The sequence below is a fragment of the Hipposideros armiger genome, unplaced genomic scaffold (assembly GCF_001890085.2).
Source record: "Hipposideros armiger isolate ML-2016 unplaced genomic scaffold, ASM189008v1 scaffold_128, whole genome shotgun sequence".
NCBI lineage: Eukaryota > Metazoa > Chordata > Mammalia > Chiroptera > Hipposideridae > Hipposideros > Hipposideros armiger.
In genome coordinates this window covers 1,982,018-2,000,923 of record NW_017731478.1, presented here as the reverse complement: position 1 = coordinate 2,000,923, position 18,906 = coordinate 1,982,018, and the positions used below count along the sequence as shown (strand labels likewise).

The window sequence follows — 18,906 nt, the reverse complement described above, 5'->3', positions numbered from 1 at the left end:
AGAACAAACAAAACCCCTCTTAGTTAACCACTGATTTCCTAAACTTATTTACCAAGCAACCCTTTTAATGTAATTATCGTTAATATCAACAGAATGAAGGCTCTAAGGGGAACACGACCCTAAATCCAATGGCCCCGACCACTTTACCAACTGTCACAGCTTCCATCTGCTGGGCACTTAGCACTGCCATGCACTGTGTTCAACAGCTAACAGACGTTGTCTCATTTAATCCTCATAACAACCCATAAGGAGGGTATTATGATACTCCCGCTTGAAAGACTGACACTGAGATTTAGGAAGGTTAAGCTGTGTCCAGTGTCCTAGCAACCCAATCCCCAAATCGTATCTTAACCTCAATGCTTAAGAGTTGACCTTATATTTTTTTGTGCAGCTTTTTATAACTTTTGCCTCCTCTTTCTCTAGCATTCATTTCTGGATGGGGTTATTGGCCCTACCCGTTTTTCCCTATACCTTTTAAAAATCTACCACTGAGGGCCGGCCGACTGGCTCAGTTGGTTAAGAGTTGGCTTAAGAGCACGAGCTCTGAGCAACAGGACCACCGGTTCGATTCCCACATGGGCCAGTGATGCTGTGCCTCAGCTGAGTTGTCGCTGAACTGCCAACAGGTGGCAGGATGGCTCAGCTGGTGTAACAAGATTGCCTGTTCGATGGAGGGCTACGCCCACCCTCAACTAAGACTGAACTCAGCACCCTGAGCTGAGCTGCCGCCCGGATGGCTCAGTGAATAGAGCATGCGCTCTTAACAAGGCTGCTGGTTCGACTCCTGCATGGGATGGTGGCTACGCCCACCTGCAACTAAGATTGAACACAGCACCTTGAGCTTAGAGGCCACGAGCTGCCGATGACAGTTAGGTGGTGACTGGTGCCCTCCACAATGAAGATTGAAGAATAACAACTTGGCTGGTCCTCTTCCCCAATTCCCCAACACTGTTCCCCTCCCCCAATTCCCCAATAAAATCTTTAAAAAAAGAAAAAAATCTGCCACTGAAAAATAAGCCATATGACCAAGTGCGTTGTTACTTGAACTATGTACAAAGCAAGACTCAACAGGCTGTGCTGGAGCCCAGCACAAGCCCTCCAAGTCATCGTCTGGCTGCCCCGAGGCCTTTTGCTCAGGCGTTCTTTTGCCTTCTAACTGATCTGCCTGCTTTCCTCTCTTCTCCCCCTCAAACCCACCCTCCTGCTGACGGCCTGAATCATCTACGTAAATTGCCAGTGTGACTGCAGCACTCCCTAGCTGAGAATCCCCCAGTGGGTCCCTCTGACTAGAGGGACCCAACCCGAGCTCCTGCTCAGGCACGAGGCCATCTGGGCTTTGCCTGCCTCTCCGGCCTCGTCCCCCTGCCCTGGTTCCCCCACCGGGGCTGTGCGCACGCTCCCTGCTCCCTACCCCTGTGCAGGAAGCTCTTCTCCCTCCTTAACTGCTTACTTAACTCACCCTTTGAATCACAGCTCGTGAGTCACCAGGAAACACTCCTTCCCTGTGATCTACTCAGCCCACAGAGGCTGGCTGGGTCTCCCTCCCGCTGGGGCGTGTCCACCTCTGTTGCTGTTTCTTATGTACCATGTTCCATATACCTACGCAACCCTCTGACAAGATAACAACTATGTGGCTTAGCGGTTTCGCATCCCCAAGGTGCAGCCGAAAGGCTGAGTGAGTGAATACACCGTGTTCGCATTAATGAAAGCGGCTGCCCCGATGGCAAACAGTAACTCGCCCGGGCTCTGTCCCTGCGCCATCCAGGCACTGGGCTACAGACGTGACCGTAACCTCGAGGTGCCATCAGCTAACCTGGGCGGTAACGGGTCTGAAACATGAACTATACGACACTGCTTGTAATAAAATAAACCAGTCAAATACCTGCTTTTCACATAAACTCTCTGGCACAATAATGAACATTTCCCATGATTCCATGAGACGTGCTTTAAAAGCTTTCCCTTGACAGGCTACGATCTAACCTAATGACAAGCAAGTGACATCTACCTCTCTGCTGTCATTCTTCCCGAGGAAGAAATTCTCCAAAGAACTTTTCTGTTTTTGTACCACTGGGTAAGAGTGTTCCTGAAAGACGATGGAATCTGAAAAGCCCACATAGCCGAGAAAGGAAATAAACCAACCAGGGCGCTGCAGTCAGCATGTTCCGCGTGTCGGCCATCACACACGGACCGTTGCAGATAACCCTGCACCGCCACAATCCCCATAGCAACATTCTGCCACAAATACTGTGATAAAAGCCAAGGAAACGGGCAGGCCGGCTTAGCTCAGGAGCACACCAATTCTGCACGTGACACCTGAGGTTCCAATAGTTCAGTCACTTCTGGGTTCCTTTTTGACCAGTCTGATAGAGTACAAGCACTATTAACAAACAGGGTGTCAACTTGTCTGTGTGATAAGGTCATCGGGCGCGTTTCTCCCTCTTCTTTAACGGCACCTCTTTCCTTCTCCCAACCCACTAATTACTCCTACTGGCCTTTCGAACTTGCGTATTCTCCTTGATTTCAACAAGCACTTGGAGGGAGTTGGCCCCAAATTTGTATCACAGCAGACTGTTCGCATCAGCTCCAGATCTGCAGGTCCGGCCGCCTGCCGATGGCGCCTGTAGCTGCCCTGCTTGTCCCTCACACCAGGCTCCGGGTCTCGATGACCCCTCTCCACCCCACTCAGCAGCACTGTGGGCCAGGCATCGTGCTAGGTGCGAGGACACAGAGATAAACATGTCCCAGGCTAGGCAGGGACACAGGGAAGTAAATGATTTACAGAATGTGTGTCAAGTGCCACAGAAGAGGCATACAAAGAGCTAAGTGTCAGTGTCTGAGGCAAAACTGACCTGGTCCCTCCTAAGGGCAGAGGAGGGACAATGCCACAAGGGCCCGGGGTGTGACGGGAGTCCAGCTCGCTGGCCTACATCTCCTCCCCCAGCCCCCTAGCTCAAATCCTAATTTCTCCCTACCTGCACATCTGTTCCCACCTTCAGCATGGTCTTCCTGGGTCGCCCCATGCCAATCCAGCCCATACACTGCTGCCAACTTCATCTTCCTAAAGCGTCCCTCTGACCACGTTGTTCCTCTCCGAAGTCATGGGGACTCACTGCCACCGAGCTCACGCCCTGGCACGGTGCCCCCACCAGTCCCATTTCCCCTCATTTTCCTGCTCATCAGCAAATCTGATCAAAGCAGATGGTAGCTCATGAGTCATAAAACCTGTCCCGTGCCTTCCTGCTGCGTGCCTGTGCTCATGCCGTCCCCCATTTTCATCTGGAGAAATCCTATTTAGAGAAATACCTAATCCTGGGGGGTGGGGGCTGGGGGGTGATGCTCAGGATGGAGCAAAAAGAGGACTTTTCGTTGGGTTCGCAATTCCTAAGCTGGGTGGCAGGTGCACAGGTGCTCCTTAGGTTAGTCGGGACCCTCTCACAGGCAGTATTGTAGTTGATGATTTATTTTCTTACCCACCTATCAATGTCCACCTCTTGCAGTAGGAACCGAGTCAGGCAGCTGCTCTTCATCTGACCTGCAGTGTCCTTTACAATTCACATGAGGCCTTTTTCTTATTCCCTCTTTTTAAAAAATTGTAGTAAAATACACATAACATAAAACCGACCATCTTAACCATTTTTAAGGGTACGCTTCTGTGGCACTAAGTACATTCACGCTGTTGCACCACCGTCCAACCCTATAACGTCTTTCATCTTCAAAGTGAAACTGCCACCTCCTCTGTCTTGCAGCGTAGATGTGTGTGGACTTGGGTTCTTCCCTAAATTAGAACAGGGATTATGCCTGCTTCATGCTCCTTTCCTTTCCATGCCTTGCACACAGCAAGCGCCCCACAGCTGTAGAACCAAAATGGAACCTTGCAATGGCCGCAAAAATATGCCTTTTACTTCTAGCAATAATAGTTAATAATAATTACTGCGAGTTCCCTGGCTGCCCGTGGTACCATGCTCAGCATACTTAGCTCCTGTAATTCACCCCAACAACCCTCTGAAGTGGGTTACTGTTATTATCCTCTTTATTTTCAGTGAGAAAACTGCCCCTGGAAAGCTGGAAGGTCAGTCTGCGAGGATCAAAAGCCAGTTCTGCACGCTGCCACCCCCACTGCACTTGTTATCAATACAAAGAAGTAGAGAGCAATTAAGTAAGTGATCAGATTTCACCTAAGCCAGTCTGACAGTTCTGGAAATCTCTTATTAAAGAACGGGAGCCAGCCTCTCCTGAGAGCTCCCTCTGCGTCTCATCCTGCCTCCACCTGCTGTTCCATTAACCCCACGAGGACCCTACCGGGCAGGTATGGCTACTATCCTCCCTCCACAGGAGAGGAACTGAGGCACAGAGTTTAAATAACTGAAATACGGTCACACAACTCTCTGGAAGTCTCCTTTAAAAAAAGATAAAAATCAGATAAAATCGAATTTCAGAAAACATCCCGGGCACAGTAATTTTTTGCTCAAGGATTAAGGCAATAACAGGCCCATGGAAGAGAAGACTTAAACATAAAAGTTGAAGCCTCTTTATATACAATAATGATTGTACCACACGGACAGGAACAAACTCCAGTAGCACACACTCCAAGAGTTTAAGCCTTCGCTTCTAAAAACCAGTCCCACGAGCGAGCATAGCGTTCCAGCCCCGGTTTAACGCAAGGTCGGTACACTTCAATGAGCCATTATGATTCATGCAAGTAGCTGGCTGGCCGGTGGCCTCACACACCTCCCACGAGAACACGCCTTAGGGAAACAGCTCCTTCCAGACCAGGCTCTAGACTTTCCACAGCAGCCTGTTTTTCAGACCCTCAGCGATTTTGCCTGTGGGCATATTCACTGGCCACAGGAACAGGGACCCTGAATTTGAATCCTTAGGTAGCTCCGACCAGTCAGCACTTCCTCAGAAAGCCCACTGGGAGAAGTGACCCGAGGGAGGGCCAGTTTCGCTGTCTAATCCCCTATGCGACAGTTCCTTTTAAGGGAGTGCCCTGCGTGTCCAAGGGGGTTAATGTGGACCCACAGAGCCTGGCACATTCCACGGCCGAGTAAAAATAACTTTAAATAAAAATAACAATGTGTGCATCTAAAACATCAGCCGCTGGCAATAGGAAAGGGCATAGGTCATTAGGGATATGCCACATTTAGGGAGCTGCCAACTGGACGGGGTGGGGCGGGGGGAGCAGGAAAGGGGAAACACAGGCGCACAGGCGACCCGACAAGCTGGCACGGAAGCTCACACACCACAGCTAAAACAATTTAAGGAGAGCATAATGCAGGCTGTCCTTAAACCTAACAGTGAAAGCCTTCAAAACGCAGCCACGCTTTCCAGTCGCCACAAAATATCCCCTCAGGCTTGAAGAAGCCTTACTCTGCAATTTAAAACACTTTCCTCTGCCAATTAAAAAAAAAGAAAGCCTTTGGTTCAGGTTAAGAGAGTCTACGCTGTGAGAGGCCTATTCCATTAACTGGCTCATCCTAGACCTATCTAGACACAGAATCATGTTGATCATAAAAAGGTAAAATGTGTCTTAGGCTAATGGCCAGTAAAAATCTACTTAAGATTGTTGAAAGAAGGCCCTGTGCACTTGGCAGGATGGTCTAGCATTACTGGCTATCAGTCATCTTTCTAAAAAGAGAGAACTACCAATGATTATTCACTGCAGTGATTCTACTGAGCACTGACCAGATGCTGTGTCGAGGACTTGCCAGGCACCGCCATCTCACATAAGCCACACATCAAATCCATGAAATAAATATAACCACATTCTTCTTCTCCAACAGACGCTCAGAGAGGTGAAGCGACTTGCCTGCAATCACACAGCTGGGAGTGGCCACGTTCAGCCTGGAGCCGACGATACCAAAGCCTGAACATTACTTGAACACCGCATCCTACAGGCTCCACTTTGGTCAAGAGTGGACAGTTCACAAAGTCTTTTCTTCTGCTGTGCCTCACAACCACTCCAAGGTAAACCAACGCACGACAATACCAGCTGAACGAAACCATCACGGCCAAAATTCCGGCTGTGGCGTTACACTCTTTCCTTCACAAGCTCGCCGTACACGACCAGGGCGACAGGACTGGTGGAGTGTGACCGCGGCTGGGTGAGCTGCCTGGCTAATGGATTCTGGTCTCTGCATTCAGTTTCCTTGTTTTACTGAATAGCACTACACCCTAAAGTACAAACTACTGCTGAGTTATTAACTTGAACTATGTGGTCTAATCCAGTGGAGTCAGTCAGCCCTCAGGATTTGGGTAGAGTACTCTGGTACGAAGGTCACCTTTACTTTAAAAAAAAAAAAAATCCTGCTAGATTAATTTGCCTTTCCCTTTAAATAATAATCTCGTTTCCTAGGTAGAGGAAACAAGTGAAAATACCCCTAACAGCCTCAGTCAGCAGAATTACTTGTCTTGCTCTAAAATCTTCCCCCCCTCCCCGCAAAAAAGCAGTTTCTTTCTATGAATGTTCCACCATTACAACGACAGTACTCTTGTTCTTGCTGAAACAGGGTAGTCACATATAGTAAAATAACTCGCAGTGTTACACGTTAGAAAAATATACCTATCATTTTATTATTAAACCAGAAAGCCGCCTGCTGGCAATCAACAAAAGGTCTCCTGGCAACCAACAAAAGCAGAGAAACTAAGCAAAGATTTTCTTTCTTTGGAGACATGAAACTCTCATTCAGTCGAGAAAGATGGATTTTGTCACTTATTATTCTCTAAAATAGAAAGTGCCACATGGAGACCATAAATGGGGTAAATTGCATCTCGGAGCCACGTTCTATGTGCCAAGTTACAAGGCAGTGAATACAAGGGGTGTATTAATGGAAAGGCTGATACCATCTTACCACAGTGGCCTCTCTGTAGCTCGGGACAATGATCTGTTGAGGGTTTTCCAGGGATTTTGAATGTGCAACCTCCAGACAAGCCCCATTTTAAGGGGGCCGGCTCGGGGCTGAACAATCCCTCCGAAAGAAAGCCAAAAGCCCCCACACAGGCTTCTGGGTGAGACGCTCAGCTCTGGAGGCGTGGGAAGGCTCAGACTTCAGAGACAAAAGAGAAGTGGTAGATGGGCCGGGTCCATCTGCCTGGAGAAGACCCAGCCCCACAGGATCCGATTTTCAGAGAAAGTTCCAAAGGTGGGCAGCAAAGGGAGAGACGGAAGCACGCCGCAAAGGCACGAGGGTGAAGCCAGTGACCCCGAGAGCAAACCATGCCAAAAGGAAGGGAGGTAACCTGACAGGGGCCGGCACATGCCTTCCAGAAAGGGGGCAGGCCCTCTACTAGCAAAGCGGGGGGTGGGGGGGGTGGGGTTTTGGCTGTCAGCCTCCAACGCCCAATGTATTTTCTCCCAAAAAACAGCTCCAGGAAGTCTCTCTGTCCCCTCAGGGGGGTAGGACCCAATGGGGCAATGCCACCATACTAGAATTCCCACATTCCCTTCTTCCATGGAAAGGCAACTCTTGCGGAAAAAGGTACCCTGGTACCACCCTTCAGCACACCCCCAGACCAGGGAGAGGTGCCCCCTGGGATAACTGTCAGGGCCACTTCCAATTGAAGTCAGACCGGGGAGGGCCCCTCTGGCACTCGGGAACCCTCGGATACATGGATACTAGCTAAGTCGGCCTTGTGCCTCCCAACCTCGGAGACCCCTGCCCAGTCCTAAAGGCCACCTCAGAGCTACCTCCCAGACTCAGCTACAGACACTCGGCCCCCCAACCCTGTCTCGGAAGCCCCCAAATCCTCTCCTAAAACTCACATCCAGCTAGTCCACTCAGTCCCTCAAAACCTATTCTCAGACCCCCAATCACTGCCTCAGTCCCTCTGTACCCCTCAATCTTCCCACTCAACCCCCCAATCTCTGCCCAGACCTAGCCCTCAGCCCCCTCAGTCCGGTTTGTCACCCCTAGTCCTCGACTACAATCCCCCCTCTCCAGCCCAATCTCAATCCCCCAATTCCGTCCTCGCCCCACCAGACTCAGCCACAGCCTTCTCCCCCGCCAAGGACCCACGCCAGGCTCTCTAATCCCCGCTTCAATCCCAGCCTCGGGTCGTCGGCCCCCCCCCCAAGCCTCGTCTCAGGACCCGGTCAGCCCCCCCAAGCACCGTCTAAGGACGCTTTTCCCCGCCCCCCTCTCAGACCCAGCCTCGGTCCCCCACCCACGACCCCGTCTCCAGCGCCGCCGCCGCCGCCGCCGCGGGCCCCGCTCGGCTCACCTCCTCCATCTTCTGCACCATCTCCGTCAGCTGCCCCTCGTCCTCCAGTAGCTCGTTGAGCTGCACCAGCGACAGCCCGGCGAACCGAGCTTCGCTCCCGGAGCCCGCCATCCCCGCGTCTCCGCCGCCGCCGCCGCCGCCGCCTCTCTGGCCGCCAGGCTCCGCAGACCGGAAGCACCGCCCTCAAGGCCCGCCCCCCCCCGGCGGGGGGGGCACGTGACGCCAGCCCTGGGGCGTGACGTCATCGCCGCGCGGGCCGGCGGGCGCGGCATAGTGGGCTGGGCAGTTGGCGGTACCCCGGCAGGGAGGTGTCTCTGGGCAGGTTGGGGGCTTCTAAAGGGAGGGACTTGGGGATAGTCTTGTGACGCAGCGATTGGCAGTGGTGATGTCACTGCGGCACAGAAAAGTGTGCTATGATGTCATAAAAGCCTCTTCCTCAAAAGAAATGCTGAGATCCAAAGAAAGCGGGCAGAGGGAAGGAAGTTACTGACGCCTGTCTAAGCCCAGCCGGGCCCACAGAGCCCCAAAGAAGGGGACTTTATGAAGAAACAACTTTAGATGCCTTTGGTTCCTCGGAATTGTGGGGATGCCAAGTCATTCCACCTACATATTGATTGAGACCTACTATGTGGACTGGGCATTGGGTGCACAGTAAGGAATAAAACAGATAGGACGCCTGCCTATATGGAGCTAGCAGACTGACGGGGGAAGCAAACAAAAACAAGTAAAATGGTTACACATGGGGAGATGTGAAAGAAGGAAATGAAGGCTGGAATATAGAGGATAATAGGGAAGGCTTTCTTTAAGAGAGGAGAAAAAGATGGACCTCTCAGAGAAGGTGACATCTAAGGAGAGCTAAAGGATGAGAAGGGAGGAGCCAGCCACCATTCCTGTAGGAAGCTGGAGGTAGCAAGACGAGCATGTGCAAAGGCCCTGAGGCAGGCCTCGCTTGGTATGTTCAAGGAATGGGCCGAAAGCCAGGATGGCTGGAGCATCATGAACAAGGACCTATGCAACTGATCCCTTTGCACCAACTCAAAGAAAGGTGCCCAGACATCCAGGTAGGCCAAACTCTGCTCTTTCAGAAATGACACAATTGAGGGTGCGATTGCTCAGTCTCCCCAGCTATCTAGAAGCCTCTTGAGATCCAGGAGTCTGGAAACTCATTATCCTGCTTTGGAATCTGCCACAGTTCTAGTTGAAAGAAACCTAAGGCTGAGGTTAACCATGACAGCCCCCCCTCCCCCCCAGTTTATACATAAAGAAACTGAGGCCCTCAGAGGAGGAAGTTTTTGGTTTTTTTCCAAAGTCAAGTCATTGTCAGGTCTCCTGGCGCCCCAGTCTGGCATCCACCATGCTGGCATCATACCACACTGAACTCATCGCATAACTCAGCATTGAACAGTCGAGGCATTCAGTAAATGCTTACTGGCTGACGGATAAACTCTGTATACGAAGTCGGATGCTTCTGTTCCCCCATCTGTAGAACATAAGGTCTGAGTTGTCCGCCCACACATTAGACTGGGCTCCACTGACCCATTCTCTCTCCTCCTAGCCCCTTGTGACTAAGGGCACATATTTGTCGAAAAACGAGGGAAGTTGGAAGAAGCATTTCATGTTACCTGTAAGCAAAAGGGTTTTTTCTTTTTAATTCAAAAGGCGCACGCGATACTTTTCTTCCTTTGAACTTGTTACACTTGGTCAAAACTGACTTTGAAGAAGAAAGACCACAAGAAAAAGAGGAAGTAGAAAGTCAAATTTATGGTCAGGGTCTAGCTCAGTTTTGTTTTGTTTTTGTGTTTTTTTTTCCTTTCTCTCCAGGAAAACGAATGGAGATTTCCAGAACATTCTCACCAACTTGAGAACAGTAGCTCTGTTTCCAGGAATTTTCACCTATGAGGCTTAAGATGTCCAGAACTTCCTCCCAGTCCCCACAGAAGGTGAGAATAAGGTTAGGGGCTGGACAGCTCAGATTATAGAGGGATGAAGTGACTCAGCCAAGAACACACACCGTGCACAAGCCGGCTTCTGAATGGCACAGCTGTATACGGTGACCACCAAAATGCTTGGCTGAAACGAGGTTCACATCTCAGCTTTGCTCAGTCCTTTCATGACTTCTCAAACCTGTTTTCTGGCACCAACCTCTTCAAGCACACACCACATCCTTTGTCAAACACGGCAAACCACAGAAATATCTTGTTTGCTGCTGCTATAAAAACTCGTTGCTCTTAAAAGTGATTGTAAGAAGAAAAGAAACATCAGAAAAATCCTTTCGTTGGTGTCAAACCCATCGATTTTAATGCGTGGGTAGACCTGTACATTTTTTTCTGGTTGATTGATACTGTATTTCGGTTTCTCTGTACACCCACGTCTGCCTGTAACTTTTGCGGGTTCACTGAGGTTTTGCTTTGGCTCTTCAAGGGCAGTATATGTATGTGCCAGGCCATCTCTCTCAATGGGAGCATTGTTACCCCAGAAATGAATATCCTGTTACACAACATCAGGAATTGTTTGGAAAGCACACTTCAAAAAAAAAAGGAAAGAAAAGAAATACATAACCTTCACAGAGCTGAGCCTTAAAATCTTCTAGCCTTGAGATTAGAATTCTTTCTCTCTGATGCAAGTTAGTAGAATTACTCATAAATGTTTTCCAGTTTGAAGAGCTGGGAGGAAATGTGTTGACCTGGTAGCCATAGCATATGCTATGTAGCCCTGTGTGGGCAGGGGAGCAATGACTCCCCAAGGTGAAGGTGGAACAGCTCCGCCCCTCTCAGGACACACAGCCTGACGTCACCACCCCTGTCGCCCTGTCGTTGTCATCTACACTAAACACCCCGCATGACCTAAGCACCAGTCATCAAGGAGAAAAAAAATCATTTTAGACAGAGCCCCTGCTTTGGAGAGCGAGAGAAGGTATAAAAATATAGAGCAGTAGTTTTAACATTATAATATTTAATGTTATATTTTGGTGTGTTGTAAAAGGTGGACATGCAGGAAGCTTGATTATTTTGATTTGAGGTTTGGTTCTTTTGGTTTTTGGATTTTTTTTCCCTCTCCCACGTGGGGTTTAATAAACTATTTAAAGCATACGAGAAAAAAAGAGAGAAGGAGGGAGAGAGAGAGAGAGAGAGAGAGAGAATATAACAAATCCTCATGTACTCACCAGGTTAAGAAATAAACACCCCAGACACAAGCAAGGCCCTGTGTCTCCTCAATCTCATTTCCTTTCTCCCTCTCCAGAGATTAGCTACTATCCTACTTAATTATTTTACCATGGATATCCACAAACTTAAGAAAAATCTTCGTGCTACTTGCTTTTTTTGGGGGGGTCAACGTTAAGTTTCCAAAACATATCCTTGCTGATTCATTTCGTTTGAAGCATTCTTTTTCCATAACTGTCAAATGCTCCATTTTCTACATATAGGACCATTTAAAAACCCCTTTCTTCCGTTGTTGGAGGTCAGGGCATTACCTCTTCACCTTCACTGGATATTGCCAAACTGCTCTCCAAAGTAATAGTACCAATGGGCTTTGCTTTTGTTGTTTTATTCTGATAAAATATACATCATGTAAAATGTACCATCTTCACCATTTTTAAGTGCACAGTTCAGTGCCATTAATTCCATACACGTTGTTGAGCAGCCATCACCACCATCCGGCTCCAGAACTGAAACTCTGTCCTAACTAAGCAATAACTTCCTTTCCCCCCTCCCCCAGCCCCTGGCACCCACAGTTCTATTTTCTGTGTCTGTGAATTTGACCACCTTAAGTACCTCACATAAGTGGAATCATGCAGTGTTTCTAGCTTGGCCACTGGCTTATTTCACGTCACTGTCTTCAAGGTTTATCCACGTCATAGCATGTGTCTGAATTTCTTTCCTTTGACGGATGAATAATATTCCACTGTACCTACGGACCACATTTTGTTTATTCATCTGCAGATGTGGCTATCTCCACTTTTTGGCAATGGTGACTAATGCTGCCGTGAACATGGGTGTGCAAATATCTGAGTCCCTGCTTTCAGTTCTTTTGGATGTGTATCCAGAAGTGGAATTGCTGGATCATATGGTATCATTTTTTTTTTAAGATTTTTATTGGGGAATTGGGGAGATGGGAACCGTGCTGGGGAATTGGGGGAAGGGGAACAGAAAAGTTGCTGTCCTTTTGTTCTTCAGTCTCGTTGTGGAGGACTTTGTTTCACTGGCCCAAGTTGGCACCATCATTGTGCTCTTCCCGGGCGAGGCAGATCAGTCGCTGGCTTCTGGACGTCCACTCACGCTAGCTGCTGGCCGTTCACGCTGGCTCCTGGCCGCTCACGCTGGCTGCTGGCTACACACGGTAGCCCATGGCAACCCACTGCCACAGGGGCTGCAGCCTACGCCGTCGCCAGCGACTCACAGCAGCCCAGCTCCAGGTTGAGCTGTTGTTCAGCATCTTAGCTGTGGAGGGCAGTGTCACTGGCCCTCATATGTGGGATCCGAACCGGGGCCCTTTGGCGTCCCAAGCCAGCTCTTAACCATCGTGCCACTCGGCCGGCCCCATAAGGTATCTAACTTTTTGAGGAACCACCATACTATTTTCCACACAGCTGCACCATTTTACATTCCCACCAGCCATGCACAAGGGTTCCAATTCCTCCATGTCCACATCAAACATCTTGTTTTCCGTCTTGTTTTAATATAACAGCCATCCTGATTCTTTGTTTCTTTAATTAGTGTTCCTCGTGCCAAAAAAGTGAGCTTTGAAAGATGTGCAATTACCTCATTTCTCACTGAGTACAGGTCAGATGCAGGCTGTCTGAAAAGTTCCAGAAACCAGTTATTACCTATAAAGATAACTTTCCTTTATCCCTACAATCTAGGAAGTAGGATGTAAAGAGAGTTTTTGGATGAGTAGAGAAACAAATGTCTCTTCCTATAAAGGATGTGGCTAATTGTTCCTGCAACAAAGGTCTTTGTGGATTAAGAAAGAGAATTTGAAAACGATGAAAGAAATGGGAAACAGATGGCCTTAAGAGATCTGAAAGGCACCAGGGGCCGCCAGCCTCCTGGTACTCACACCCTCCAGGAGCTCTCTCTTCTGTGGGACCAGGGCTGGTCTGTGCGATCACTAGCACATGGCAGAAGTGATGGCACATCGCTTCCAGGATTAGGCTTCTATTTTGCACACTCTCTCTCTCACCAGACCAGCTCTGGGGGAAGCCCCTATTATATTCATATAGGCAGGCAGCTTATGAAGAAGTGTAACTACGGAACTGGGCCCTATCCACAACCCATCCCAGTCAAGCCTCAGATGACTGACTGCAACCCTGAGCCAGAACCACACAGCTGAGCTGCTCCCAGATGCCAGACGCTCCGAAACTATGCGAGATGATGTTTGCTGTTGGTAAGCTAAGTTTGGGTGTATTTTGCACACAGCAACCGATACCAAATGCAACACCTGCAGAGTGGTCACTGAAGGGAAGGGTAAGTGACCATTATTAGAATTTCAGTGACCAACACGGGGGGGAAGGGTTAAGTAAATTGTGGTAATTCTGATCCACGGTATATTTTCCAGCCAATTAAAATAAGAAACAGAGACTATGAAGCAACATGGAAAAACAAATATGAGTTCATGTTAAGGTACAAAGGCAAAATACAAGTGTGTGTGTGTGTGTGTGTGTGTGTGTGTGTGTGTGTACTGAGATTATAACCATCCACAAATCATGCCTGTATATAAAAATAGAGACATGAAGTCTTTAAGTTGTTGGTGGTCAGGACAGTAGATAAAATTCTTTTCTCATTTGTTTCTGTTAAGGTTAAAACAAGGCTTGTGGATTTTAAGTAAAATCAAAGGGCAAACACTGATGTAGATTCATTTTAGCAGCTGCTGACGACCTCCGAAAAAAAATTTTTTGAACATTAGTACAAAGACCAAAATGCTTATCAAAAAAACAAAACAAAAAAACCTCCCTAAACCCTAAGTTCATATACTGAGCAAACCCCCCAAAAGTAAACACGTGTGGGATCATACGCTGCCATGAAACGGGAGTACAAGTTTTCACAGCCTGGTTTCCTTTAAACTCCCTTCTTTTGTGTCGCTGCAATTTTACTCTTCTCACTAACTGTTGAAAAAAAGCGAGTTTCTTCAATGTCCGCTTTGCTTTTTGTATCTCTCCCCAAAAACGGTTCTGGTTTGCACCATTATTTCAAATAAAAACGAGGGGTCATAAAACCATTTTTGTCCTCTTTGGCTGATCAGCCAGTACCATTTCCCAGGGAGGCTCATCTGTACGATGACTTAGCTTTTGCTTCCGCGAAGAGCAATTTCACAGGTCGTCCCTCGAGAGGACCCCAAATGTTTTCAAATCCCAGAACTTTGTTTTCATCGCCAAAATAGCCTTACGAAAGCGATCCTTCAATATTTTGGCCTGTTTTGGACGGCCATGAACAGTTTGTTCTGTGCTTATACGTGTTGCAGGAAGCCGGACAACTTCAAAAATATTAAGTTCATGCACCAAGAAAATTAACTCAGCTCTACATTTCACTTCCAGCCCCGATACAGTCTGCAAAACCTAACATCTGAACAGTGGTTATGGCAGCCGAGTTCACTAATACGTAGGTAACACTAGATTAACGTGATTTCCAGGCACTGCGCTTACAGACTCCCTAGAGAGAGGCTGAAACTTTCTCAAGGTGGTATTTTAAAAAGAGCCTTAATAGGGCTTTGGTTTTTCTTTTTTTTTCCTTCCTTTTTTTTTGTTATAGAAGTCATTTGCATCTTTCATTTCTCAACTGCGTGGTACTATTCTCTATCCCTTTTGGCAAAGCTGACATGTTTCATAACGAAAACCTACACATTGACATTCAAATACTTAAAAATATTTGTGTGCTGTAAAAACTGTCCACGTAGTAAGACGTATGTGAGCTGAAATGTTAAAACCGAATCCAGTTTATCTGATATCCCAGAGGTAACCACAATGAACACTTTTGTTTCTCTTTCTAGAAATTTCCTAAGTCTAGATAAACAGGCACGTATGTAACTTTTCCTTTAGCAGACACGCTCAGCAATTGGCCGTTCAGTACTTTTAGCCACACTGAATTCTTTTTCACTGCCACATGGTATTCTAGGGTGCCCTGCGTACCTCTGTGAGCATATATGTAGGATAATTTCCTCAAAATTGAATTGAACCACTTCTTCATTTTTAACAGATTTTACTTTTTTAGATGTTTTAGATTTACAGAAAAATCGAGAAGGCAGTTCAGAAAGTCCCCAAATACCCCCCCTCCCCACAGTTTCCCTTTGTTATTGTAAGATGTTACAATTAGTATGGTCCACTTGCCCCAATTAATGAACTGATATTACTATGTTATTATTAATTCAAGCCTATACTTTATTCAGATTTCCTTAGCGTTCCCCCCAATGCCCCTTTTCTGTCCCAGGATCCCGCCCAGGACACCGCGTGACATTCTGTCATCATGTCCCCTTAGGCTCCTCTTGTCTGTGGTGATTTCTCAGATTTTCTTGTGTTTGGGGAGCTGGACGGAGCTGAGGGGCACTGGTCAGGGACTTTCTAGGTTGCCGTCTGTGGGAATGTGTCAGATGTTTTTTCTTGTGACCAGACTGGTGGTGTGGGTTTTGAGGAGGAAGGCCATGGAGGCAAAGTGCCATTGTCATCGTTTTATATCAAGAGTATATGGTACCAAACACAATTCATCACTGTGGGTATTGGCCCGGACCACCTGAGGAGGTATGTTTGTCAGGCGTCTTCAGTGTCACTCTACCCCGTTTCCAGGCCATCCTCTTTGGAAGGTCACGAGTCACAGCCACAGGAGCGGGGAGTTATGCTTCCTTCACAGCTTTTAATTTTTAAAAGTCATAAAATGGTATAAAGTCAAATTCAAACAGCAAAGAAGGGGGTAAAACAAAAACCATTGTTGGTGGCTTCTTGTGTTTCACCCCTGGAATTTTTTTCAATGCAGATTCAAACAACTGTGTTCGTATCCACCCTCCCGCCCGCTCAAAGCAAGAGGGATCATATTTGACTTACACGGAATGTGTCATTTGGAAATCATGTCGCTAAAGAAGATAAATCAGTGTGACTCCTTCCAAACATGATTTGACCCTTAGAGAGTTCCGAAAGCACTGGGCAGCCCCTCGGCAGACGCTGCCTAAGTTAACATTTCCTGATTCGGACTGAAAATAGTTTGAGTGGGCTTTTTTTTCTTTCTTTTAATTCCATGCAGGTTTTTTTTTTTTTTAAGTAAAGTTTCTTCTCAGCAGAAGGTGTTAATTCAGGCACTAAATCTGGAACCTTCTAATCACTGTGAAATTTTGCATGTCTCATCTGAGGCAGAAGACGTGTGAAGATGGGAGTTTATTTCACTCACATCCCGCCATTCTTAAGCCGACTCTGCACCTGCTGATGGCACGACACCATCTCACACGTGGGTCGCAGCCTCTGACCTCCCAGCTTCAGTGTTTCCAGAAACCCACCTAACTCACTCTCTTTTCAAGAGGGGCTGCCTGATCTGACCGACCCCCAAATCTACTCCCTCCTCCCAAGGCTCTCCTCTTGTATTTACATAATTTTTGTCATGTTGAATTGCACTCTTTAATTAAAATAAGAATGAATAAATAATGGCACAAGTAACCCTTGAACCCATCTGTATTCATTTCCTGTGGCTGCTTTAAGAAACCACCACCAGCTCAAACAAACCGATTTATTCTCTTACCGTTCTGGACGTCAGGAACCAGGGAGCCCGAACGTGAAGGTCTTGGCAGAACCGGTTTCTTCTGGAAGCTGCGAGGGCCAGCATCTGCTTTCTTGCCTTTCTCGCAGCTTCTAGACGCCACGGCACTCCTTAGCTGGGGGGGTCCCTTCCATTTTCAAAGTGCTGCACTTGGAGCCCTACTTCCATCGCCACGTGTCCTCTCTGATGCCGACCCCCTGCCGCCGCCTTATAAGGACACTTGTGATCTCAGTGGACCCACCTGGCTAACCCAGGTGACTCCGGACTCTTAAAGGCGTCACACCTGCCAAGGCCCTTCTGCCACGTGAGGCAACACGGACAGGTGCTGGGGAGTAGGGGTGTGGATTTTCTTGGGGGTTCTTATTCAGCCTGCCACACCATCCTCCTTTAAAACTAAATGAATCACAACCTGAGATCCCCTTGGACCCCCGAACTCCATCCGTCCTTTCTTCCAGGAGTGACCACTTGTAGCTCTACTTGGGGTGTATTTTTCCAGATCACTTTTATTCGTTAACATAGGTACATATGAATACATAGCATATTCAGGTGTTTTTTTTTTTTTTGGTGGATTATTTTTGTAGAAAGAAAAACCCCAAACCCAAATGGCATCATATTATGCAACATTCTTCTTTCTCTGTTTCAAAAACCATCTCTATGAATAGAGAACTAGTTCAGCTACCACTTCTAAAAAATACTTGTGTATCGTAGGAAAAATATACATAACATCAAGTGTACCGCTGTAACCGTTTTTAAATCTGCATTAAGTGCATTCACATGGCTGTGCAGCCATCACCACCATCCATCCCTAGAACATTTTCATCGCCTCCCAAATGAAACTCTGTCCCCATTACACAACTCCCTACCCCCCTGTTTCCCCCACCCCCAGCCCCTGGCAGCCTCTATTCTACTTCCTGTCTCTCTGAATTAGCCGGTTCTATGTATTTCCCATAAGTGGAATCACACAGTATGTGTGCTTTTGTGACTGGCTTCTTTCGCTTCACGTAATGTCTTCGAGGTTCATCCACATGGTAGCGTGTTATCGGTCCTGGCAGACCTCGGGGATATGGCGGCTATGGTTCCACCTCAGCAAAGCCAGTGGTCATCTTTTTGGCCCGTGGAGGGCCTTGCCTTCAATGTGTAGAAAATGCAGCATCTGGGGCAGCCGAGTGGTGCGATGGTTAAGAACTGGCTTGGGATGCCAGAGGGCCCCAGTTCGGATCCCACATATGAGGGCCAGTGACACTGCCCTCCACAGCTAAGATGCTGAACAACAGCTCGAACTGGAGCTGGGCTGCCGTGGGTCGCCGGCGACGGCGTAGGCTGCAGTCCCTGTGGCAGTGGGTTGCCATGGGCTACCGTGTGTAGCCAGCAGCCAGCGTGAGCGGCCAGCAGCCGCAGTGAGCCGCCATCGAGAAGCTGGCGACTGATCTGCCTCGCCCGGGAAGAGCACAATAATGGTGCCAACTTGGGCCAGTGAAGCAACGTCCTCTACAACTGACTGAAGAACAAAATGACAGCAACTTGTCTGTTCCCCTTCCCCCAATTCCCCCCAAAAAAAAAATCTTAAAAAAAACCCCCAAAAACGCAGCATCGGCAGAGCACAGTAGGGCGAGGGGGTCTGTGCTTCACCGGCGGCTCCATTTGCTCTCCGCCGACCTGCAGCAGCTCATATTCCCTCCTGTGAGACACCTGAAATCTTTCCCACCTGGGGCTGATCTGTCCTTGCCAATGAACTGCAAACTCCTAGGATCAGGAAAGCCAGACAACTGTCCCCTACAGAGTCGGGTGGCACACTTTGAACCCAACAGGGACTTGATGCGAGGTGCCAGGCGATGATAACGTGTGGTTTCGGTGAGAAGAAACAGCTTGGTCGGGGTCACCAGAGAACCTGGGTCCTGGCAATCGAGTGGAGGAGCAAGTTGCTTTGCTTCTTGGACCTCCGTTTTCCCATCTG

General features: G+C 48.1%; 1 protein-coding gene across 1 annotated transcript in view; it reads left to right on the top strand.

Moving 5' to 3' along the window:
- The window catches only part of HIP1R (huntingtin interacting protein 1 related), a 60,475-nt gene extending 52,035 nt beyond the window's left edge, over positions 1-8,440 (top strand). The window contains 2 exon segments of the mRNA XM_019648886.1: positions 6,053-6,104; positions 8,144-8,440. Of these exon segments, the coding sequence (XP_019504431.1) occupies positions 6,053-6,104; positions 8,144-8,440 (349 nt within the window).
- Positions 8,441-18,906: the final 10,466 nt, after the last annotated feature.